The sequence below is a fragment of the Epinephelus lanceolatus genome, chromosome 12, assembly GCF_041903045.1.
Source record: "Epinephelus lanceolatus isolate andai-2023 chromosome 12, ASM4190304v1, whole genome shotgun sequence".
Classification (NCBI taxonomy): Eukaryota; Metazoa; Chordata; class Actinopteri; order Perciformes; family Serranidae; genus Epinephelus; species Epinephelus lanceolatus.
The window spans coordinates 28632083-28657322 of NC_135745.1; the positions used below are offsets into that span (position 1 = coordinate 28632083).

Below are 25240 nucleotides of genomic sequence, written 5' to 3' on the forward strand. Positions count from 1 at the left end.
ATAATAAATATAAATACATCTTAGGTTTTCTACAGATTGTGAAAAGGACGTGACAAAAATAGCTTTGTTCTCAAACTCAATGCACTCGCATAAATAAAGTGTAATAATAACATTAATTACAATAGTTTAATAAACCATAAGCTTTAGAAAAACTAAAGTACGCTTGGCCCTTTGAAATGTAAGGCTCGGGCCTTTCAAACATGTCTAGTTTTTCTTCTATCTTCACAGTAGACGCACGTTGACAAAGCTATGACAGGAAGTCATGATGATCCATGTAATGCGGTGCACGGAGTAAAATCTAAAGATGTGATAAAAGGTGACCTTGAGATATTATTTCATTTCTTTGGGGTTTTAACCCAGTTCTAACTGATGACTGGCTCAAAGTTTGGCCTTTGTTAAACTTCAAAAAAGCTGATAATGCTTCCTTTAAAACCTCTTCCCAAGCACAAGTTTTCTTCACTGCAAAATATGATGATAAATAGTTATGAAAATAACATAAATCTGCAAATCAAGAGCAAAAGGTCTTTTATAGAAGAGATGTCACCAGAGTAGAAAAACAGTCCATCGTATAATGTGTAATGTTTCCTTGACAGCTGCTAAATGTGGCGGTAGAGAAATAAAAAATAAATCCTGCCCCAGTTAGATAGCCCAACCTTTTCCATATTTAATAATTCATTGATGGCTTCTTCCTGAGAAAAAGAAGAGAAAAGATAATGAAATGGAGGAAGAGAACACAATCTACCGAGTGTGATGGGAGACGCAGGTCAAAGGATATTATTCAATGCACACAAAAGTCATTTAAAGTCCCAGCCGTAGTTTATAAATATGTAGCCCGACAGGCCATGGAAGAAGAAGGTGATGAGGAGGAGGAGGAGGAGGAGGAGGAGGAGGAGGAGGAGGGTTGGTCGTTCCTATCAGCAGTAGCCAGAAACAGAGAAGCCAGACCGAGAAACAAAGATCTGGAGCTGCAGCTCTCTGTGATGAGTTGATGAGGAGGAGGTGGGAAAGCAGGAAGAAGAGAGAGAAAGCTGAAGTGGACGTCACTCCATGATGGTTCGGTAAATGACGGGCTCGATGTAGTCCTCTCTGTATCGAGAGTTGATCACCCGTTGCCTTTTGGAGTTCTGTTGGACCTCCTCCTCTGAGAAGAGCTCGAAACGCATGTCTGACGCCACCGACTGAGGACGGAAAAATCAGAAACAGAAATCAGTGCTTTCTGGTGTTGCACATCTCAAGTGTTACAAGTCGCACTCTGCACGCTTCATGACACGTTTTCACAGCAGAACTGGTTCAGAGACTTTGTGATTAAATGGGGGATTGTTTAGTTACCAGTCGTGACTTGACTCGTTTGGGCAGATCCTCATCCAGAGTGTAGATGTCTTCCCGTTTGACGGAGATTTGGGATCCGTCCTCAAACTCCACCTGAATGCACACACACACACACACACACACACACACACACACACACACACACACACACACACACACTAGATAGTGAAACCACTAATACAGATGTGCATGAAAATTCCTTTCACCAACATGTATGTTCATGAATGCTGCTTTCAACCGTTACTTCATTACACAGCTATTTTAACACTTTACACACACACACACACACACACACAGCAAAAAATCACGTGTTAGCTGCAATATTTTTGTATGTTTTTGTATCACAGTGACTCATGGGAACAACCATTTTTGAAAACTGGTCCAGTGTTGTTGAACAAACATGGCTTTTGGGGTTTTTATTTTGTTCCTGGCTACTCTGAATGAAGTGTGTTTTACAATGACAGAACGCTACTGTAACTCTCTGTACACTGGTAATAGTCAGTCCTCCAACTGGATCAGAACGCCGTTGCCAGGCTCCTCACAGGTTTCCGGGGGAAGGACCATATCACACTTGTTTTGGCCTCTCTCCACTGGCTGCCTGTGAAGTTTAGAATTGACTTTAAGGGCGCATTCACACCAGCATAGTCCGGGGGACTTGGTTCGATTGGGCGGGGAATGCTGAAAAATTTCACACCTTCATTTGGTTCGGTTCATTTTCACACTGCACTTTTTAACGCGGACCAAACCACCTGAACAATGTCACGCAGTTACAACAGCTGCTCATTTGGGGGTGGCATTGCCTGAAATGACCACTGACCAGGAAGAAAAAATGCATGAGGAAGAAGGAAACCCGGCTCATCGATTGGCCAAGACCGAAAATGGAAATCCATTCCCTTATGTCAGCAACTGCGATATGACCATATATCAGTAAGCGCCTGCACCTCCTCACTACTCCAAGTCTGCCCACGAGACATATTGCACTTTTTCTATTTTTACCTCTTCTTCTCCCGGTTGGCGCTGTTGGCTTTGTTTTTTTCTACCCAAAATGCACTGCACTCTACGTTCACTTCACTGGTTCTCTTCCTCTCTTTGGTTCACTGGATAGTCCGTTTGCATTTCCCACTGTAAGCGAACCGCACCAGGGTTCACTTGCAAGTGAACCGAGACCCCCAGTTTCAAGCGGACCAGGGTTTGCTCGTTTGGTCCGCACCAGAGTTCAAATGAGCGTCCACACCACTGCAAACGACCCGAACTATCCATGGAAGCGGACCAGGGTTAATTTAAAGTGGACCAGATAGCACCAGTGTGAATGCGTCCTAAGGCTGTCCAGTTTGTTTACAAAGCCCTTAATGGTCTGGCCCCATCCTACATCGCAGACCTCCTAACCCCTTATTCTACACCCAGGTCCCTCAGGTCAGCTGACCTGGGGCTCCTGGCTGTCCCACGCTCCAGACTTAAGCTCGGGGGTGATCGTGCCTTTGTTGTGTCTGCCCCAAAACTGTGGAACAGCATCCCCCTCCCAATCAGGTCAGCCTCCACCATTGACTCATTTAAGTCCAGGCTCAAAACCTACATTTATTCATTAGCGTTTGAGTCCCCCTGATGTGGCTCTCCCTGATGTGTGCATGTGTGTGTTGTGTCTTGAGTTGAGTTGAATACCGTTTCTTTAAATGGAGTCTGGCATGTTTGCCGATTTTGGGTCTGTTTCTGATTAAACAAAAATCATCTTTCTCTATAACAAAAACATCTGTCTCTGAAGGGATCATTTTTAGAATGTTGTCAGACCCTTAAAATAACAATCCGCGCTTGTCAGTGGCAAAAACAAGCTTTTTTAGTGGACGTACATTGATTGGTTGGGTTGATTGGTTGGTTGATTCATTGGTTGGGTTGCAGTGGTATGTGTGTGTCACGGTACAATAACCATCTCAGAATATATCAGGGTTTCCTGGGTATACAGTACCACACAGCTGTTATAATTATCTGTATGACCCTTTAGGGAATGAAAACTGAAGGATTTTTGGATTGAATAAACGCTTTATTATTTATTACCATTTTTAAAATTTAAGTATGGGTAAAAAGTCTGACGGAAAGTCATGGCGGAAAAGAAATGTACAGGTGAGATTTTCCGTCTGGCTGCTTTTTCCCCCCAAAACTAGATAAGCAAACACATTGTACATGGTATGACAACTGTCAATTTCCACTTTACGGTATACAGTTTCACGGTATATCGTTGCAACGATAAGGTTGTTTTGCAGTTGCTGGCTGCAGCCCTGTCGCTCAATACTGGACCAGATTAAAACAACTGTTATGTCATTAGTCATTCAGTCAGAGAAACACAGGAAAACAGGGTCAAGGCTGAAAAATACCATGCAGCCTTTGAACTGGATCGTAAAACAACACGTCATTATTTTTCTCTAATAGAGCACTGAAAAATAATTAGAGGAGAAACTGCATAATCAGCCTGACCACATAAAAGCACTTCACTGTAAGATATCAAATATTGATGAGCAAGCTCATTCATTTTTAATGAGCCCCAACATTTTTACTTTCACCACATAAGACCACACATTTTGAGGTTGAGAAACATAACTCCATCATGTGGCTTACAGAAACTGAGCAAGCCTTTTAGATGCAGCGTATGCATGTTAGTGAGACAGACCGATAAGAAGGGGGGTTTACCAGGTACATAGGGATAGAGTGTGACGCCATAAACTTGGCTCCATATATCAACCCATCTGTCCATCGCACTTGAACAGCGTCACCTACGGCGGGTGGACCGAGTCGGACACAATCACGGTTCTGAAAAGAGAGCGAATGATGTGCATTAGATGAGGAAACTGAAATTAGCCGACACATTTTAGTCTCACTATCACATGACAGTAATTAATGACTGTAAGCAACTCTATTAACCTCAATGTCCTCAGGGAAGAGGTTGTCGCTGTACGACCCATCGTCGAACACCACCTCGTAGAAGGTGGCTGTGGTCAGCTCCACCACCTCGCTGTGGTAGTAACGGCAGTTTCTGGATTTACAGATCACCTTCTGCCCGACTGTCAGCTCGAGCATGGAGGCCTTGTTGCGCTGTGGGGACAGAAACGGAGCGTTACATTTGAATGCTTATCACTTGACAGCGTTTACAGCCACACGAGAGATAGTAGCTGTAAAGCAAAATAAACAGCACAGGTCTATAAAAGATAACGCAGACAGGACTGGTCTACTGTAATTGTTGGAGCCAAATGCTTGATTTATGTTTTGAGGAATATTTTATTTTTTCTAGTTTGCTATTATTATTTGTCTGATTGGTTATGAGATATGAACATGAAATATTCTGGTTTGAATTATGAGTTGAATTGATAACAATTATGAAATTGTGAATTGTTGCTAATTTTGATTATTCGCTGCTATGCATAATTGATGCCATTTCTCACCTCCGCCTCCTCTTTGTAGACAGGTGACTGCAGCACCTGGGATATATTAGTGTTGGCTATTGGGGCCGGGGGAGCTCTCGGTTTTCAGGCACGCAGCCATACAGTTTTAGACCGCTGCTAAGTGTTGTTTTTTGTTTTGTTTGAATGGATGGAAAAGAAAGACATGAACCGATATGATCTGTCTGTCACTCCATGATGCGGTAAGAAACCCCTAAGTTTTTTGGAAATAAACATTTTGAACCAGAGGAGAGAAGTGTTTTGGATTTCATGGTCACTTTAAAACATTTGACAGCGCTGGAGCACGTCGGACTTGGATGCATATAAGCCGAAGAGCCAAGAGCATCTTTATAAGAAAAGATCGCGTTTATAGTAAGGACTCTAACAGTATTTGGTCAGAGATGTTTACACAAGAAATTATACTGCTCTCTGTTCCATGCTACAATAAAATATGAACATTACAGCTGTGGGTTTAAACAAACAAGCCCAGACCTGGAGTCATTTGCATTTAGTGAACGTTAATGTTGTCGCTGTATGTCTCTTGACGGGACCAAGCAGATGTCTGTCTCCCCCAATTAGTGAGTCAAAGCAGCATGAACATGTACAAAAGTAAGAATCCCTCAGGTAGTTTGAGAGCTTAGAAAAAAGGTCTTCAAACTATCACTGAGCTGCACGGCTGACTAAACCAGAGCTGGAAGTTAAGATGCACGGCCAATTAGAGTCTTCACAAAGATCCTTTGTCATTACTGTGCAGTAACACAGAGAGATCTTTACACTTAGTAAAAAGGTTTCAAATCCACTTGAGGTGCAGTGTGTGATACTGGAGAAAGGTGGATTATTGTTGTCTCACTCCCTGATAATCAGTCAGTTCGGTCGGACTACCAACCCAGAGTTGTCTCGATTTGATGACCTGGGAATGAGACTCAACAATCGGCCATCTCTCTCCAGAAACTCTGGATTTCAGGTATATAGGTGATGATACGGCCCCTAATTTCCAGGGCTGGTACCTGCGGTTATTTCACAGACTAGTTAACAACATGTCGGGCAGGAAATCCAAAGTGTGGGATCATTTTGAGAAGGTGAAGGACGAACCCAAGGTGATATGTAAACTCATCTTCATTGGTCGACTACAAACATGACGAATCATCTGAAACATGGAAGTAGCTACATGCCCATTAGCCCACAGCGTCATTAACAGGCGGCTCGCTCAGTGTGTGACGTGCACTTGTAGATAAAATATAGGCCTATATTAATGAAGGTTCATTAGTACGGTTTTGTATTTCTCTGTAATGTAGCACAGTGTTAACAATGTTACTGACACTATTCTTTCTCACATCTTCAACTCAAACCATTGTGTTGCCCCGCCCAAAATATATCATTTAATAATTAAATTAATATCGTAAACATGCAAGAGAGTGCCTTCAACATTACTGCACATTGTACAACGAAATTGGCTCCGCGGCTTCTGAAATGGTACATTGACCTTCCACACCAATAAATAACAACAATAAAAAAGACAGATAAAAAAGAGGTAATAAAAAGACGTGGCACTTCAGAAACTTCTATGTGTCCGTCGTGCCAAATGCCATTACATTTATCTGATCCTTAGAGCATGTAACGCACAAAGTCAGACACTAAATTATATTGAGCTTGGCATGAATCCTTGTTCGGGGCTGCTGATGTAAGCCACCTTCCTGCTGCTGAAATCACTGAACTCTGATTCCATGGAAGAAAACTTTCTTTACAATGAGGAACTGGAAAAACCACAGCCTAGGTTTTCAACATTGGTGCCATATGTGAAACAGAACAGTACAGGAGCTTCAGTCAAAACAGAGGGGCTTTCCAAAAAGATGTGTTGGCAGAAAAAGCCCTCCCAAAAGTCAGTTAGGGTGAAATGTTCTTTTTTTTCCCCCCAACATACATGTCAGTTCTCAAAACAGAGTAGAATATTTCAGCTTCCCTCTCAGATAAAACAAGCTAATCCAAGCTAAGCAGTGAGATCAGAAAGAACAAGTGAGTGTGTATCATGTGATTTTGGTTTCATCTTGCAAGAAATCAGTTCCTCCAGGATTTCGCAGGCTGTTTTTTGAAATGCCTGATTTTAACAGCAGCTTTTTTGTTTTTTGTTTTTTTTTTTTAAATAGATGCATGTTGTTTGTTTGGGGTTTTTTTGCGATTAAATTGCGGGGGCAAGTGAAATTTGTAAAAAATAATTTTGATACTGTCCCAGATTCTGAACCTATTATGAGCATTCAGTGTCTTCCACAGAATTCCACAGTCAGACACACACAGCTGAATATTTACTGCCGAATTACAGCTCACAACTCACACCAACGGCCCTTGGCTCAGACTATTTACTGGAGTTTGCCAGCCTGTCGCTGATGAGGCATTTGAAGATACAAGTACGAGTACAAGTACGTCCGCTCTCCACTCTCCATGTCCGATAGTTAACCACTAACTTGATCACTTTCGTTGTTCTTTTATCTCAGACGTGTGTTAGGATGTTACATACCATGACAGATCAGCTGATAAAGACGCGTCACAACCACCACCAAGTGACACTTCTGAGGAAGGCGGAAGTTTCCACACTAAACATGTCAAGGTATGTAACATCGTAACATGTCTGAGATAAAAGAACAACGAAAGTCATTGTCAGAAACTGAAGACAATGAACACCATTGAACCACTAACATTTTTGTTATGTCTTATCTCGTCAGTAAAAATGAAGCCTAGATTTCATCTTAGTTTTTATCATCAAGATCTATTTTTAGCTCTTCATCGTCTCTTTTTCTTCATGGAAAAAAGATTGTTGGCTACACATATTTGTGGCGCACAATTCTACAATAAAATGAGATATTACGCGTATTAAATATTCAAATTTGCGGTAAAGTTGTGGTAATTGAACGAAGTCGCAAGGCTGAGCAGAATTCACTGGGATTGGCTGAATTTGCATTGATTGCTGTGATCGCAACATCCTGGAGGGGCTGAGAAATGCTCCCATTATCCTCATTTAAAAAACAAAACAAAAACAAAATCTAAACACAGCTTCACAAGATAATTTGTGTAGATATCATATGACCATTTGCACCCAACTCCTTACTGATGCCCTGACAGTGTTTCTGTTAGGTTACCTCAGGCATGATGGGCGCTTTGTGTCTGTGGCAGGTGATGAAGACTATGAACGGCCAGTCATCTGGGTGCATCAGGATGCCAGCTGCCTGAGCGCAGGTGGGGTGAAACGCCGTGGAGCAGCGCCCATGGGAGCACTGAACACAGCAGCCTTTTACCTCCCGCTTCATCCGTTTCCTGCAGTATGCACACTTCTACCAGGGTGACAAAGACAGGCGTGGAGGGGGGAATAGTGGGTCAAGAGGAAAAGTTGCAAGTGGCGGGTTAAAGTAAAGGAAGTGCAGAGGAAGGAAAGGAGGAGAAAGGAAACAAGCCAAGTGGGGAGGATGAGAGGGACAAACATTTTTTTTTTTTTAAGTTATCAAAGGAATTAAAACGCAGGCAGACCCAGACACGAACTGGAAGAGAGATATGTGAAAAGGGAAATTACACAACTTCCTCTGGATATTTTAATGGCGTTCTGACATCATTTGCACTTATTTAGAGGTAGATCCATTGAGAAAGAGTCCTTTGAGATCAAGACCTATAACAATAGAGACAAGGCCGACTATTGTGAAGTCCAGCATTACTTCTGTGTGTACGTGACTCATACATAAAAACAGAAGGTAAGAATATACTGTCTTCCTCACACATTATTTTTTACAGTGAACCCTTAGCTCTGGTGTGTCATGGCAATTCAGTTTTTAATCACAGTTTTTTTTTTCAAAAACGTCACAGCTGTATTACGCAGTTGAAACAGCATTCATCGCTCAGGGGCCAGATCGAGAAGAGAAAACAGAGCAGGGACAGTCAACAGGCGCCACAAGCAGTTTCACTGTGGTGAAATGTGCGTCCTTAGTGGGAACCACAAACAGATGCCATCAGTGTACAACTCTGTTTACCAAGAATCCAATCTGCTTATGGGTCAAAGGTATTTGGCAGTGGAATAATAGACTTGATTCATAATGCCATGAACAAGCAGACTGGCATCATGATAACAGTGAGATACAAAAACTGGCAAAGGTTAGAAAGAACAGAGTAAAGAGGAAGGGCAACTCCAGCGCGATATCAGGATTCTGGCACATAAAATCAACAAGTATTACGACCTTTACACCTGCTGCTACGGAACAGGTCTCCTGATCTAAACCACTGTAAACACATAGAGCAGACTGCTGTGACTGGACTGAGTCTTACCAGTTTGAACCGGGGCAGTGGGATTGCAGAGAGGTCAATGGGGCCTCGCTCAGTGACGTTGACAAAGCGAGCTTCCAGCACAGTGATGGCACACAGCACATGAACCCACCTGAGTGAAAGGCAAACAATTCAATGTCCAGGGTACAGTGTTTCTAGAAATGTTACACAATTAAACAAGTACACATTAGCTTGTGGTTGGGACTGGGACTGGTTGGATGTCTACGTATAATCCATGAGAACAAACAATGACAGCCATGACTTTAAACTTCTGCATGAAAGATTTTTTTATCTTGGAAACAGCAGTGTGCCAAAAAATAATCTTGTCACTGTCCACACTTGCTTTTTCTAGAGCTTTCAACTGCATCTCACACAGTCCCTCATCCTCTGCAGTTTGTGTTCGCTCAGTTGTCATGAAGATAGCCATCATAATCATAGACCGACATGGCGTAGAGATCAATGGAGATGGTTATCTCTATGGTATCTGCTCAAACTTCATTTCTTGAGAAAGATAGTTTTCTTTACATGTCCACTAATATTTCCACCATCCATCCATCTTCATCTGCTTATCTGGGGCCAGGTCGCAGGGGGCAGCAGACCAAGCAAACGCCACAAACGTCCCTCTCCCTAGTAACACTTTCCAGCTCCTCCTGGGGGACCCCAAGGTGTTCCCAGGCCAGATGAGATATGTAATCCCTCCAGCATGTTCTGGGTCTGCCCTGGGACCTCCTCCTACCAGTGGGACGTGCCTGGAACACCTCTAACGGGTGACGTCCAGGAGGTATCCTGATCTGATGCCCAAACCACCTCAACTGACCCCTTTCGACACCAAGGAGCAGCGGCTCTACTCCAAGCTCCGTACCCTATCTCTGAAGCTGAGCCCAGCCACCCCATGGAGGAATCACATTTCGGCCACTTGTATCCACAACCTCATCCTTTCAGTCACTAGGACAGCTTCGCCTTCCTGCTCAGCTCCCTCTTCACCACGATGGCCCGGTGCAACGCCCACATCACTGCACCAAACCGCTGCTCCATCTCACGCTCTATTCTACCCTCACTCGTGAACAAGACCCTGAGATACTTCAACTCCCTCCTTGAGGCAGTAACTCTGTTTCCTCCATTTGACCAAATACGACAATATTCCAAATTTGAAAGAGGTCATGTAAACAGCACATTCCCAATGAGACCTTATTCTGAACGTGGCAATTTCCGGATGTCGATACTATTCAAGTTTCAGGAGCTAGTACACAGCACAATCAGAATATGAGTCTCAATTGGGATTTTAACAGAAGTTCGTGACACATGGCCTCTTTTTTGTTTACTGTGCATGGATAAAAGCCCATATTTGTGGTAAAAAGGAGAAACGCACCTATTTTAAACATTACGAAAGATTTGGATATTGAAAGGTTTTTGGATATGCGTAAATATTGTAACCATGACCTTTTCAAGAAGGTGGATGAAGGCATGAAAGAGGGAGGCTGTGTTCAAACAGTACAGTAAGTCCACCACTGGTAGAAAACTTCAACATATATGTATGTATTTTTTAGATAGTTTTTAAGGGCTTTTTTTGCCTTTAATTGATAACACAGTTGTTAGCAGGAGGGGCAGCAAGGGTCCGCAGGTTGGGAGCAAACCCATGGCCGCTGCAGCAAAGACAAAGCCTTTGTACATGGGGTGCCTGCTCTAGCAGGTGAGCTAATGGGCGTCCTGAAAATTTCGATATTTTGTTGTGATGATTGACATGTTAGGACACAGCAATCAGAGTATGCATGGCTGCATGTTAAAGGTAAAATAAGGAGAATATTAATTTTCATTAGCCATGCATACAGCTTAGTACAGAGATTGTCTCTTTTGGAATATGGGCAAAAAACAGAATATTTTGTACACATAAAAATAGTCAATGAGATGCAGTTGAAGGCTCAAAAAGCTACTACATGGACCATAAATTGAAAGTATTTAGTAGTATTTATTTCTTGTCAAATGTTATGACTTGTTTAGTCTAGTCACTGATGATTTAAGAAAAATACACAGGTTTACTTTCTTATTGCATTTCATGTTGGAACTGATATTCAAATGTTCACAAAGTGGTTACATGAACAACTATTGAACATCCAACACATTTAAAAACAGTTTATTATGGTTAACTCTGTACTAGCCCATTCATAAAAGGGGATCCACGAGTGATAGAGTGAATTAGTCTGCATAAACACAGTAAGATAGCGAGTCCTACTCTCTCACATTCGAGACAGTTGTTGAACAGGAAAACATTGCTTCTGTCTATAGGCGTTTCTTGCCATTTAAACTGACATTCACTCATTGTGCCCTACACTGAGGGATAAAGTGTTACCACAGGCTGAGGGTGTGCAAAAACCACACGCACTTACATCTGCTCTCTGTATGTGTGTGTGTGTGTGTGTGTGTGTGTTTGCATTTTTAAAGTGCATTTAGCTCGAGGGGCTTGGTCCAGCAGATGGGTTTCAGCAGTAACAGACTGAAGAAACAAGCAGGCTTAATGCGGTCACAGGAGAGTGAATGGTCGGTGTGGGTCTGTTGTGTCCCAACCAGTCTGACATGCTGCGTCTGCCATGTTTTGTAAACATCATAAATCCTTCTCGAGCACTTTTGAGCACGGTTTATGACATGAAAACATTTAAATTAGAAGGAGCATATTTTCTGAGAGAAAGAGAATGTGGCACTGGGTAAGCTGAATGGGGTTTTCTATCATCTACTTCTTTAAGATCCCATGATCTTAAAGAAGCAATGGCACATCCTAGAACACACAATGTCTTCAGGCATACCCTCATGCTGCTGCACTAGTGGGTGTGACTAAAAAGTCCAACCAAAAACCACCTTACTGTCTGTAGCATTAAACCAAACTCCCTTTCTCCCTATGACTACTGGCTCTTTGGTGTCCACATTCACTCTAATGTCCAGTTAATCTAATTTCCATATGACATTTTATCATATGACATCATTTCACTGCACACTGAACTCTTGTGCTAAATTTTGCTGCTCTAAATTTGGGACCAGGGGCCTCATTACAGAAAAATATTCTAACTGCTGGGCCTGTATTAAGTTTCACAGACAGGAAAAATCCCATCTTCCTATTACAGGAGCAACTCCTACACTCATGGCTGCGTCCTGTCCTTTCTCAAACCTCCTGTCTTATATTAAGTAATCCTTACTATAATGTGAAGTTGATTCCTCAGTTGGCAATCGCCCTGTCATGCCTGTATCTATGTTTAGAAGGTGCACATTACTGCCTCTTTCCTTAGTTAGAATAAATTGGTGTGCTGAAAGCCCGATGCTTCCTCATCGGCCTCTCTAGAGCCGGATGTAGCACGTCAATCAAATTCAAAATTTGAGTTGGCAGTTTCTCTGTATCACAGTATCACTTAATTAACCTTTCCCTAAGCCCCGCCCCAACAAGCTGACAGAGTGAGCATGGAGCCCACACTCTAACTGCACTCCCTGAAGAAACATTATCATATTTTTGGAAAAATGAAAAAGTGATTCCAGAGAGCAGCAGACAGAGGGATGTACAGTCTGTGTTTGAAGGATATATCCAGGATGTCAAACTGACTCAGCAGCAACAACAGGTTAAAAAGACAAAGATAGTTAGAAGCTAAAGCCGAACTATAGGCTACAGATCACAGTGTAAAAGTGAACCACCACATCACTGCTGATCGCCACACAAGACAATGAATATAAAGGGAAACTTTGCTGATATTGAACCAGCTGTGTGGCATCACAGTGTGTGCAGATGAACAGTGTTGGGCTTCATCCCCTGTGCTGCTGCCAGCACCCCAACCCCCACCACTGGATGGGCAAGGATCTCCGGGGGAAGTCAAACAACGTTCATCTGCACACAGCATGTGTATACATTCAGTAGGCTATATCTTCAGTAGCTAGCTAGCTAACCCTACACTTCTCAGGGTTTGATTTTGGTTTTGGAACAGGGAAGAAACGTATATCTTTTTCCAACCTCTCCAGGTAACGAGTATCATTAATACACGACGTGCCCCAGGCACAACATTTGGCCAGCCTGAAACTGAAGGAAATCTGAAACGACTGTACTAGAGTCAATGGAGCACAGCTGTGTTGTTGTCTGACCCTGGTCTGAGCCAGCCTGATGCTACATTTTGATTGGCTAGTCTGCGTGCGGGGGTGGGACTTAGCAAAGGGTCGATTTTCAGTCAGAATGATCCTTAAAGGGATGAAATAGGAATCCCTAAATTAGTATGGTTGTGTAACAGCTAAATTCCTATCCTAAAATAAGATTAGATAAGATTTATTTCCCTGTGCAGTTAGGAATCATGTTTCTGTATTAATGAAAATCCCAAATGTCATCCTAAACTAAAATAAGACAGGATTTCAGACTTGCGAAGTTTCTTGAATGAGGCTCCAGCTCAGAATAACCCAAACAACATCACAGTTGAGTAATTGCTATAATACAACTTCTGGTCCACAAATTAAAGCTCTATGGTTGCAGCACTATTGTCTGCTGGTGTTACTTACTTGTCATTGTTGGCTCTCTGCAGAGCGCCGCCTCTCAAGGAACACAGACAGCAGTCCTGGAGGAAGAAACACACAACATGTTTTTTATTAAAATACTCACAGCAATGGACTCCTTTATCTTTACCTCATCTAAATCCTGATGTTTGGATATATGGTGTTCTACTGTGTATTTATAGGTTAAACTGGGGATAACTTCACCTCCTCTACTGGATCACACTGATAGGCATCAGCTATATAAAGCCCAATCTGTTGTTAATCCTTTGTTTCTCACGAATCCACTGCGTACCTGGTACGGCAGCTGTAAGGGACGCCTGACTGCACTTCGGTAAAACCTCAAACATACAACTCTGCAGAGACAGAGTGGCACTCATAAATACACAGAAGAGAACAGGATCAGTAAGGAGGATGCTGGCAGGGTGTGAAGTGTACAGAGGGAATCTGGAGCCAAAAAAGGTCACTCTGCCTTGATATCATCAAAGTTCACCTCAACTCTAAAGTGCTGCTGTTGACTGACGACTTTCACATGTCGTTCGCGGGCTTTAATTCCTGTTCAGACCTTCCTGCCACATTAGTTGCAGGACGACACACCTTTCCTCACAGATATTGAACAAAGCACAATGGAAAAATACACAAAAATTTACAGAAAAACCCTTAAAATAACTTGTTGGGGGCGTCCTGAGCCCCGCTCTCATTCTTAGCCGAGTTAATAACACCAGGAACTGCTACAACTCCCTTGAGAAAATTCACAGCATTCAATTTTCTGACGTAAAATAATTTTTTTATATGCTTTATTATTAATCCCTGAGGGGAAATTCAGTCTAAATGACTATAATCCTTGAGATCCTTAAATAAAGATTAATGAGAACACTTCATCCGACTTAGAACAGTGACAGTGTGGAGCCCACCAAGGTGTCACCATGAATTATAAAGTGAACCATTGCCCACTGGTGGTCAGAGATGTGTTTGTGCCAAATCAGGTCACATTCTCTGCATGCTTCACAACAATCTATTGTTCTGCGCAGACAGGAATGCTGAAGGCAACGGAAATTTAAAGATAAATCTTAAACACAAAGTTGGGGGAAAACAAATTCCCTGAACATGGACACACAAAGGAAGAAAACACTCTCGCTGTCTGAGAACAAAGGAAGCTGTCGCACAGAGAGCCAAGTTTGTTATTATTAATTCACTGCGGGCTTCTAAGTTTGTCTCATGTCATCACACACTGGTGACAGCGACGGTCAACCGCTGGCACTGGTCTGTCATCGGAGGAAGTGAGCTGTGAATGCAGCGGTTTCTTTGATATTGAGGTCTTGATGTTACATCATGTGCCACCATGTGGTTTTCACCCTGAGCTGTTCTTAGATTAAATGTTTTCACAATTTAGCACATTTAATCAGAAAAACAAACACATGCAGAAATGACACCTGTAAGGCCAGTGCATTCTCTTTAATCATCATGAAAATTAGAATTACTTTTACTGATGCAGAAATAAAAAAAAATTAGCGCACTGACAGGGAATTTATACTTCTGTGTTGAATCGACGGCAATCGAGCCTATGCCGTAGCCTGATGTGCACCTCCCCAGAAATGTAAGTACACGTAGCAGTGACGCAGACCTCCTGTCTACGTTTGTAAGCTGAAACCATTTCTCTCAGTGGAAACAAAGCTTTTATTTACTTTAATTTCACAGATAAGAAACAATAAATTGTGAAGACAGTTAAGCCTCCACAAAATAGCATTTTAGGTCTTATGTGTGATTTATCCTGGCTTCATATGAGAGGAGGAAATCTCCACTCATCGCTAGGCTAATTTATACAATGTAAAATGCCATAGGCTTGTGCTAATAACGTTAGCATGTTGTATTTGTTTGGAAAACATGTTTAGCATAAGACAGTTGTTTTGGCAGTGAACCATGTGAGTTGTAACGGAGACAAATTTGTGACGTTACCTGTGTTAAATGTTGCTGTTGTCCCTGGCTTCATATGAGAAGAGGGAAAGGTCGCTAGTTGCTAGGTTAATTCATACAATGTAAAATGCCATAGGCTTGTGCTAATAACGTTAGCATGTTTTATACCATGGTCTGGGTGAATACTCAATTCTGATTGGCTGCAGGGTGTCCGTTAAAAGGTGTTATGGGACAGCTAAAAAGACGTTCCAGTCAAAGTGCCTGATGACAGGTTCTAAATTATTGCGCTGGCTCAACTGCTAGTTTGTAACCATAGCAACGGAGACTCAGAGCAGAGGCAACGGATTACAATGGGCATCATGAGTGATTTTATCGTTTCATTTAATTTATTTGGTGAATTTGATCATTTTGATGACTGGGATGCAGAAGAAGAGAGGTTAGAGAATGAAAAGAAAAGGGATAAACGGCACAAGGAGTCGCGGGTCTACACCAATCACAGCCTCCGGACACAGCTGTAGGTCGGCTCTCTGACGCCGGCCTGGAAACTCGTCAGATCATGACCGTCACGGGACATCAGTGTGAGAGCAGCCTGCAGGCTTATTGGGCTCCATCAACGCAGGAGAGACGAGACTGAAGCAACATCTTGTCGTCTCCAAATATCCTAACAAGCAGTGCTCAATCTGTCAATCTCCGTCCTTCAAATGCCACTATGATGGACATACCCATATCACTTTCAAATTTCACTATTTTTATTTTTTTTTTTCAAGATATTATTTAGGCCATTTTGCCTTTATTGGACAGGACAGGTAAGCGTGATAGGGGGAGAGAGAGGGGGGATGACATGCAGCAAAGGGCCACAGGCTGGATTCGAACCCGGGCAACTGCGGCAACAGCCTTGTACATGGGGCGCCTGCTCTACCACTAAGCCACCGACGCCCCTCAAATTTCACTATTAATGGTAATGTAGCATTTAATTTTAAATAGGAAACAATCATTAATTTGTTAATGTGTTTATATGATTTAATCTCGACTACTATATGCTTATGAATTATTTGTTGCAATTAAAAACAATTTTGACTACTATTTGGATGTTGATTATTTGAAACAAATTTTCTTGGGCCTATAAATGAACGCCAATGAATCATGAAAGTAATATCTCAAGTTATTTTTTTTTGCACATCATCCTCTGACCACCAGAGTCTGTAACACACAAGCGGTAAGAAGTGCACTGGCTTTCTGAAATAATCATCTTCTGAATAATATCACGTAACGTTTAGCCATCATCTCACTTCCCTTCACTGATCAGAGTCGCTATGCTCTCTACGCTGCGGCCACAGCGGGTTTCCATGGTAACGCCTGTAAACTACAGAGATTAAATAGTCCGCTCAGCTGTGGCTTGTGAAAAACTCATGATTTAAACTGTAAAACACATTAAAGCATAAATAATTGATTTAATATTCATTTCTTTGTTAAGTGACGATGGTATAAGCGGGTTAATGCCCTTCGAGGTGTCCATTATCAGGAATTAATGGATGACGCGGAAGCAACCGTCCTCCACATCGTCCATTAATTCCTGATAATGGACACCTCGGGCATTAACCCTTACGTATTTGTGGGGAAAATGTGTCCAGATAAAGACAAGTGTTTGTCTGTGAATGCTGCGAGTTACAGTGAAGCTGATTTGTGAACTTGAGTTTGAAATTGTCTCTATTGTGTGTTTAATGTGTGTTTTGGATCAACTAAACTTTACAGCACTTCACATGAAACCTCTGTCGTCAACTAGTGTTTTGGAGGTGTAACTGTAGAGTGACAAAGACACACCACCGCACAAGTAAAAATGCTCACAACGGCGCAGGCGATATGCATAGGGTCTACGCACAACTACAAATCCCACATAAGGCTTTTTTCAACCACTTATGTGCTTGCACTGTGCTTAACTTTAGAACATGATTCATGATGCTGGACTTCCTGAGAGTAACACCGACTTGTTGACCTTATTGAACAGTCACCAAATGTTCTAAGATACAAGATGACCTAATGCAGGGATATAACAAACCTGCAGCTGTGTGTGTTGGGTCTGTTATCAGTGTGATGAGCATATCAAATAATTTGAATAAAGGAAAATGACTATCTGCCACAGGTAACCAAATGAACTAACCTCAGTGATGGCATCAGCTTCACAGCGGGCGCACAGCCAGTCATCCAGCTCTGCTTCATCCCCGGACACACCATAGCAACCTGAACAGGAACAGAAAAGAACATGTCACACCTTCACCGCTCGCATGCTTCATTTCACAACGTGCTTTTTCCTCATATATGGCTGGTTATTTAAGAGAACTGGGGGAGACCTTTCTTTGAAAAAATAAACAGTGTGCACCCTGTGGTTTTATTCCCCACACTGGTTGTTATCTTACGAGAGCATGGACGATATCTATGAACACTAGAATCAAAGATAACGAAGACCATTTGTGGTAAAAACATTGTGGCACGCACACGTAAAATAAAAGAGGAACTGGGAATGAGAGCAGGAGAGCACTGAGTGCAGAGATTATTTTTTTCAAGGGCTTAATTTAGGGCTGTCACACTGAAGGAATTTCCCCTGCGGTGATTAAACTGGCTTAACAGCGAGATATGCATTACTGCCATTTTTTGTGTGTTGTTTTTGCCTTTATAAATAAGCTTTGTTATAAAGCTATTATTAGATTATTTTATATGACAAAGACAACACAGTTTTAAAATCAGATGTAAAAAGAAAGGCAATGAGGCACAATAGGTGTGTTTAGAGTTTCTTTACCTATGTTATATTGTGGAATATCCTAGAAAGTAAAAATGCAGGCACAAGATAAAGTACTGGCTCTGGATTAGGGATAGCTGAAGCACATACATAGGAAGCTAGGCCGCACCCATCGGTATGTGTGGGTTCTGTATTAACCCTCCTCCATTTTTTGTTATTGTTAAACAGTTGCAGGATGTCTAAAGATATAACCGAGTTAAAGTTAAGACATTTTAAGACGTTTTAAGGACCTGTAGACACCCTGAGTTGGATGTGATGGCTGAGGAAGAGGGGGATTTTCTCCCTCCACTGAGATTAGATAGCCGGATAAAAGGTGACAGTGACGAGCGCAGCATTTTACCCAAAATTGAACTCCAACTATCGCCGACCAGGAAAAAAAGGTCACACTGCTGGTGTTCGTAGCATAGTTAAAAAAAGCAGTGTTCCTATTGCAAAGAATTAAAAAAAAAAACACAAAAAACAAAACACTGGCCTTATGAGAGAAAGAAAAAACACACACATGAACATAGTGGTTATGGAGGTTGCTGAGTCTGCACTGAGGGAAGTCCAACATGGACTGAAATGTTCGCACTTTATGCACTAGGGGTGGGCCCTAAAAGAAGTCCTGCAACAAAATAAGTGATAGTTTTACAGTTTGCCTTCAAATATTCAGTAAAAACTAAACAAAGTTTGTTTGTCTATAGTTTGTGAACAACAACAGTAACTCAGAGTAAGATTCAGATTCTGTATACAATATTAATAGTTCAACAAAATAAAATGTACCACAAATTACACATTTAAACAGCTCCCAAATACAAAAAATGTCCCCTGGGATCTATGATCTATCTATATACACATATATATATATATATATATATATATATATATATATATAAATATATATATATATATATACATATATATACATATATATACAGACATACATACATATATACATATATATATATATATATATATATATATATATATACACATATATATATATATATATATATATATATATACATATATACATACATATATATATATATATATATATATATATATATATATATATATATATATATATATATATATATACACATACATACATACATACATATATATATATATATATATATATATATATAAATCAACATGTGATTTCCTTCTTTTTGAAAAATCCTAAATGATGACATATATGTAGTTTTTTTGGTCAAACCACGAGCATCACGCAGGTTTACATCACCAAAGGTTTATGACAAAATCACCTGACAACACCGACACCTGCGTGTGCATGGCAAGAGAGGAGAGGGAGAGACGCTGTGCTGCTGCCTGAGGAGCCGCTGACTGAGTTCCCTCTGAGCGTTAAGTTGCTAAGAGTCTGAGAAGTCCGGGACTGTTCATAAAACATTCAGGACGCCACAGTTTATTCCACACTACTGAAGCTGCTCCTCTTTTTGGAACCACTGCGGAGTCGGTAATAATTTCGCTTTCAGCTGTGCTTGTTGTTGCCGTGGGTAACAGTTTGACGTTGATATGTCAACAAGTCGAAATATCACGTGTATCACATTGTGAATTTTTCAAATGATATTAAAAATGATATCCGCATTATTGTGAACGACAGGATATGGCACATCCCTACTATGCATGCATTTTCACTGTCACTTTTTTGTTCTGTGTGCGAGTCTTCCTGTGCTACATTGAGGCTTTTGCTTGCCAACCTCTGCATTTAGGTCATCAATAGCGCTGTTTTAATCTTGCAGTTATTGCAACAGCCCTAGTTTAACTGGCACACAACACCTGCAACATATTTGTTAATGTGTGTTCATCTTGAAAACAATTTCATATTTAAAAATGAAACTGAAGTGATCAGTCTATAAAACAACCAGGCCAGGCTCCAGCAGAATAAAAACATAATTGGAAAAGACAAATTATATGTAAATGCTGTGTGAGAGCTCTTGGTGCTGCTGGCTGAATTATTTAGTGCAGCACAGGTGTGATTGCGTATTCTTCCATCATCAGTTTAGGGTCTGCAGTGAAGCTGTTTGTGATGTAAGTGAGTGGTGGTTTTCTAACAAGTATCAAATAATTTGAAGGTTCTGCATCTAAACTTACATTAACAGTTCCTGAAGTTTTAATACCAACACACACTGTCACAGACACATGTTCATCAGAGAAAAGGGTCTTACTTGTGTGTACGCGGACGCAGCACTGAGTACAGCTGACCAGCCGGCTGGTCCCGTCCTCTGCTACGTGAGGGTTGGACAGCTGTCCCTCTCCACTATCGTTCATCTTGTTAGATTGGGTGTTGAAGCACATTTCTGGGATGAGTGGCTTGGACCACTGTCTGCCCCCTGGACGGTTCACCAACATCACGCTGGAGTTCCCAGAATTGGCCTCAGACTGGAAAGAAGGAAAAACAGTCCAGCGGCTTGTCAAATGAATATCTAATGGATCCAATCCTCAGCTAGAAGAGGCTGAGACACATTCAAACCTGTTCAGTGTTAAATCAATGCAGAGCTCTGTTAACATAATTCAGACATTAATGGCCCATGAGACATTTGTTCCACTTACACACAAAGATGGTAAGCTATTTTTTTTAAAGGGACAGTTGACTCAAAAATCAAAAATACCAGTTCTTCCTCTTACCTGTAGTGCTGTTTATCAATCTAGATTGTTTTGGTGTGAGTTGTCGAGTGTTGGAGATATCGGCCGTAAAGATGTCTGCCTTCTCTCCAACATAATGGATCAAGATAGCACTCAGCTTGTGGTGCTCAACCCAGCCAAAAAACTACTCAACTCAACAGCAATGTCTCTTTCCAGAAATCATGTCCCAGTTACTCAAGATAATCCACAGACCTTGTTGTGAGCAGATTCATGTAGGAGCTATTTTCTTTATAGCAGTGCCCCACCTTGTTCCATTATACTACAGAGAAGGCAGACATCTCTACGTCCGATATCTCCAACACTCAGCAACTCACACCAAAACAAGCTAGACTGATAAATAGCACTACAAGTAGGGGGGGAACTATTTATTTTTAGGGTGGTGAACTGTTCCTTTAAGAAATATCTAACCTGGGAAAAATCTTTAGGAAAGAATATGTAACTTGTTTGTAAATAAGCAACAACAGTAATAGAAAAAAAGACACATTTTTGCTTGTTCTGCAACAGATATTATAACAGTATTAGGGCTGCAACTAACGATTATTTTCATTGTCGGCTAATCTGTCGATTATTTCTTCGATTAGTCGTCTAATCATTTCATCGAAAAATCTGTTATTATGTTGAAAAATGTTGGTCTGTCTCGCCCAAACCCCAAAATTATGTCATCTAATGTCTTGTTTCATACTCACGCCAAAGGGTTTTAGTTCACCATCATAGGAGTGTGTGTAAAGCTGCTAATAGTTGAATATAAGAAGCTGCAATAAGAGTATTTTGGGGTACTTTTATAGTACTTTTCTATGAAAAAGGACTCAAACCGATTAGTTGACTACTAAAATAGACACCAATTATTTTAACAGTCAATTAGTCATCGATTAGTTGACTAATTGTTGCAGCCCTAAACAACAATAAACCATAACTTATATAAAGCATTAATAATGACACCAGTGTTTAACTTGAGCTTTGACATCACTCAAAATTTGTATTCTCTGGTCCTAAATCTATATCCAAATCCATATAGTCCATCACACAGTTTTCTCTGGACGCCCTATTTTATGTCTGCTTCAGAGGTGGGTTGCCATACATTACAATTTTCTATGAAACACTGCTGACTATGACTGTCTATTCTATATGGATGCAGAATGATGGTAATAAGGGTCTTAAAATAACAGAAGTAACATCATAAAAGCATTAAATGCTTGTAGTTGTCACCTGATGGTGAGTGTGGAAGAGCAGGCAGATGGAGCAGTAGGGGGCCTGCTGGCCCATTTTCTTGTTGTACTCTCTCTCAGCCTGAGGGCTATAAGGCCGACACTGCCACAGCTGCGTTAGTGGCTTTGCCCACTCCTCTTTCTCCTCTTGCTCAAACTCCGTATCTATGTACATGTCTACAGACAGGACAATGGGGTGGAGGAGAATGATGGAGGTGGAAGCATTAGAATTTAAGGAAATGGGGTGGAAGGATCAGAAAAGAAAGTTTCAGCCGTGAAAAGAGGATAATAGAAACAGAATAAAATGGGTAGAAAATGTCATTAGAACAAGACCTGATATTATTACTGATATTATATAAAACTACATGAATCAAGTGAACTACACAACTGCGTACCATCATCACTGTGCACCTCTCTGATCAGAGGGTGATGACGCGGCAGATTACAGAGCTGTGCCTGCTGCTGCTGCTTCTTCACAACCGACTTGCAGTATGACTGCTCTTCTGCCACCTGCTGGAGCAAGACACATACAGCAAGACAAAACTTTAAAACAGAGACTACACTGTATCTGTAGCAATGAACATAACATCAGTGTCCATCAAGTCTCCCAACTATGAGACATATTGGGAGCTCTGTACTGGTATGCATACACTTCCATATAAGCACTGGGTCCATAGATCCCTTTCAGAATTCGGTCAGAGCTGGTAAGTACTTACATGGTGATAACTCTGAGCGATCACCTTCTTCTCATCATCATGGTCTGGTTTCCTGACAGGAAGGGTGTCATTCTGGATGACAATGGCACTATCCACAAGTGGGCATTGTTTACTCTGTAGTTTGAACAGTATGAATGACATTGAACATTCAGGGCAGACTTTAGAAATGATGCCTCATAAAGTGCATTCTGCCACTACAGAGGTGTGTTAGTAGAGTTAGTCATTAGGCCGAGATCAGACAGATTAATATGCAAATATCATGCAAGGAAAATGCACCAGTACAGAGCCACCAAAAAGTCCTATTGCTGTTTTTCCCATTAGTACATGCATGCACAGAAGTAAGACACTTTAATGAGCACTAACTATAAGAGTGATTACAAGCCATTTTGAATGATTTGGTGTTAAAGGGATAGTCTGGATTTTTTGAAGTGGGGTTCCACGATGTACTTATCCATAGTCGGTGTGTTACATACAGTTTGGTGGTTGGCAAGCCCCCAGTTATAGAAGCTAATATACTGTTGTGGACAGGGACAGCAGCAAAATGTAATTTAGCTACCTAAATGAAGGCCTACCTGACATAAATCAGTATCAGTTTAAGTGTAAGCTATATTTAGAATATTTTCACAGCTTTCCTTTGCTACCTTTTCTCAACTGTAGAACGTCCAGATTTGTACATGTAAGCGCAACTGTGCTGCTCACTGTATTACGCTGCAGATCAGCTGTTTCATTCAGACTTTCAGTGGTTTATAGAAGAAACATCAATACAAGAATGTTGCTAAAAGTCCACTGAGACAAGAGGGTGCCTTAACGAACCAGAGTATACATAACAAGAACTTACATAGGGGGATTCAATGGGCCAAAAGAAAGAGGTGCGTAGATATTAGGGTTGCAACGGTGTGAGATTCTCACAGTACGATAAGTGTCTCAGAAAACATCATGGTTTCACGGTATTACAGAATTACTATTGCAGTCAGAATGATCCTTAAAGAAATGAAAATGGAAGAGTTACTTTTGGTCGAACGAACGTTTTACTACTATAATTGACATCTGAAACCATTTTCAAATGGAAGTATGTGAAAAAATCTTCCATTTGAATAACTAAAATAAAAGGTGAGTTTTTTTGTTTTTCAGTTTTGTAAATAAGAAAATGCACACAATATAACAACCACTGACTTTCAAATCATAGTATACCTTGAAATCGGTATACACGGCTGCAATCCTAGAAGGTATACCCAAGTTTTACGGTTGAGAAATTGTAGTGCCAAAAGAAAGGGGCGGTCTGACAGCAAGGTGTAGCAGCGAAAATATTGATATATGATTATTTTTAGATGGCTAAAGTAAATTTTGCTGCTGCTGTTGGCACGCCCCCTGGGAGCGTGCCCACAGCCATCTACTGCAGGAACTACACTTTGGATAAGCATCTCATACAACCCCACTTCAAAAAATCCAAACCATCCCTCTGAGGCAACAGAAAAGACAATGCATGCAGCATAGAGTGTAACCTGTGCTCCTACACGTGTGTCACAGTGTGCAGAGAGCGATTAATGACTAACATTTCATTTCACTTGTTGCATCTTTGGTATTAGTGTTGTCTTCATGCCTGTTATGTTAAAGAAATACAAAAGTACAAACAAAACCCAGACCTTTCTCTTGCTGTTCTTGGGGGCCTCCATCTCTGTTGGGCTCATCTCTGTGACTTGTGGTTGAGTCTCAGAGGAAGTAGACGTGCTGGTGGGTTCAACTTCAGGCTTCTCCACTTCAATCGGAGTCACAACAGGCGTTGCTATTTCAGGTTTGTCCTCCTTTTGGTCCGGCTCCACAAGACTATGTGCTTCTGATTCATTCACTGCTGCTTTGGTAAGAATAATTGTGGTTTCTGGCTGTGGCTCCTTCCTTTCACAGCTCGGTGCCTGAGGCAAGGACTGAACCTGTGTGTGTGATGGCGTACTGGTTTTGTGCTGGAGATGACGGGGTTGATGTTCTCTGGCGTAGCTGTGCACCTGCAGCTGCGTGTGAGGCTGTTGCTGCTTCTCTAGCGTGTAGCTGTGCACTTGAAGAGTGTCTTTTGGACTCAGAGTCCTGTGGAACAGCAGGCTGGCGACCCCCATTTTACGGGTAGGCTGAGCAGTGGTTCCCGTCCACGTAGGCGACGCTGAAAGTGACAGATGTCCGTTTCTGTGCTGGGACTGAGGTGTGATTGCAGGTGCGCGAGTCTTGGTGTAATGTGGGGGGCGGCATACATCACTGTTACTTTGGGTTAAGCCCCTGTGAAATGGATCCAATAAAGTGAGCTTGGTTGGGGTGACAACCAACTTTGGTGGGCCTGTAAATTAAACCACAAGTCTCTGATTAGAAGATTTTGCTTTCAGCATCAGACGACTGTTATTACATACCTAGCTG

At 41.5% G+C, this 25240-nt stretch overlaps 1 protein-coding gene across 4 annotated transcripts in view; it reads right to left on the reverse strand.

Annotated features, from left to right (window-relative positions):
- Positions 1 to 794: 794 nt before the first annotated feature.
- LOC117271868 (lysine-specific demethylase 4A) overlaps positions 795 to 25240 on the reverse strand; it is a 30770-nt gene continuing 6324 nt past the window's right edge. The window contains exons 11-23 of one of the 4 annotated variants that reach the window (XM_033650371.2): positions 24484 to 25163; positions 22841 to 22954; positions 22520 to 22634; positions 22126 to 22301; positions 20442 to 20655; positions 17635 to 17714; positions 13572 to 13627; positions 9057 to 9165; positions 7886 to 8077; positions 4240 to 4410; positions 4009 to 4128; positions 1330 to 1422; positions 795 to 1178 (exon numbers count right to left, since the gene is read on the reverse strand). In XM_033650371.2, the coding sequence (XP_033506262.1) occupies positions 1041 to 1178; positions 1330 to 1422; positions 4009 to 4128; positions 4240 to 4410; positions 7886 to 8077; positions 9057 to 9165; positions 13572 to 13627; positions 17635 to 17714; positions 20442 to 20655; positions 22126 to 22301; positions 22520 to 22634; positions 22841 to 22954; positions 24484 to 25163 (2258 nt within the window). In that variant the 3' untranslated portion in view covers positions 795 to 1040. Of the gene's footprint in view, positions 1179 to 1329; positions 1423 to 4008; positions 4129 to 4239; positions 4411 to 7885; positions 8078 to 9056; positions 9166 to 13571; positions 13628 to 17634; positions 17715 to 20441; positions 20656 to 22125; positions 22302 to 22519; positions 22638 to 22840; positions 22955 to 24483; positions 25164 to 25240 lie in introns of all 4 variants that reach the window. The other 3 variants (XM_033650369.2, XM_033650373.2, XM_033650372.2) reach the window with 3 other exon arrangements.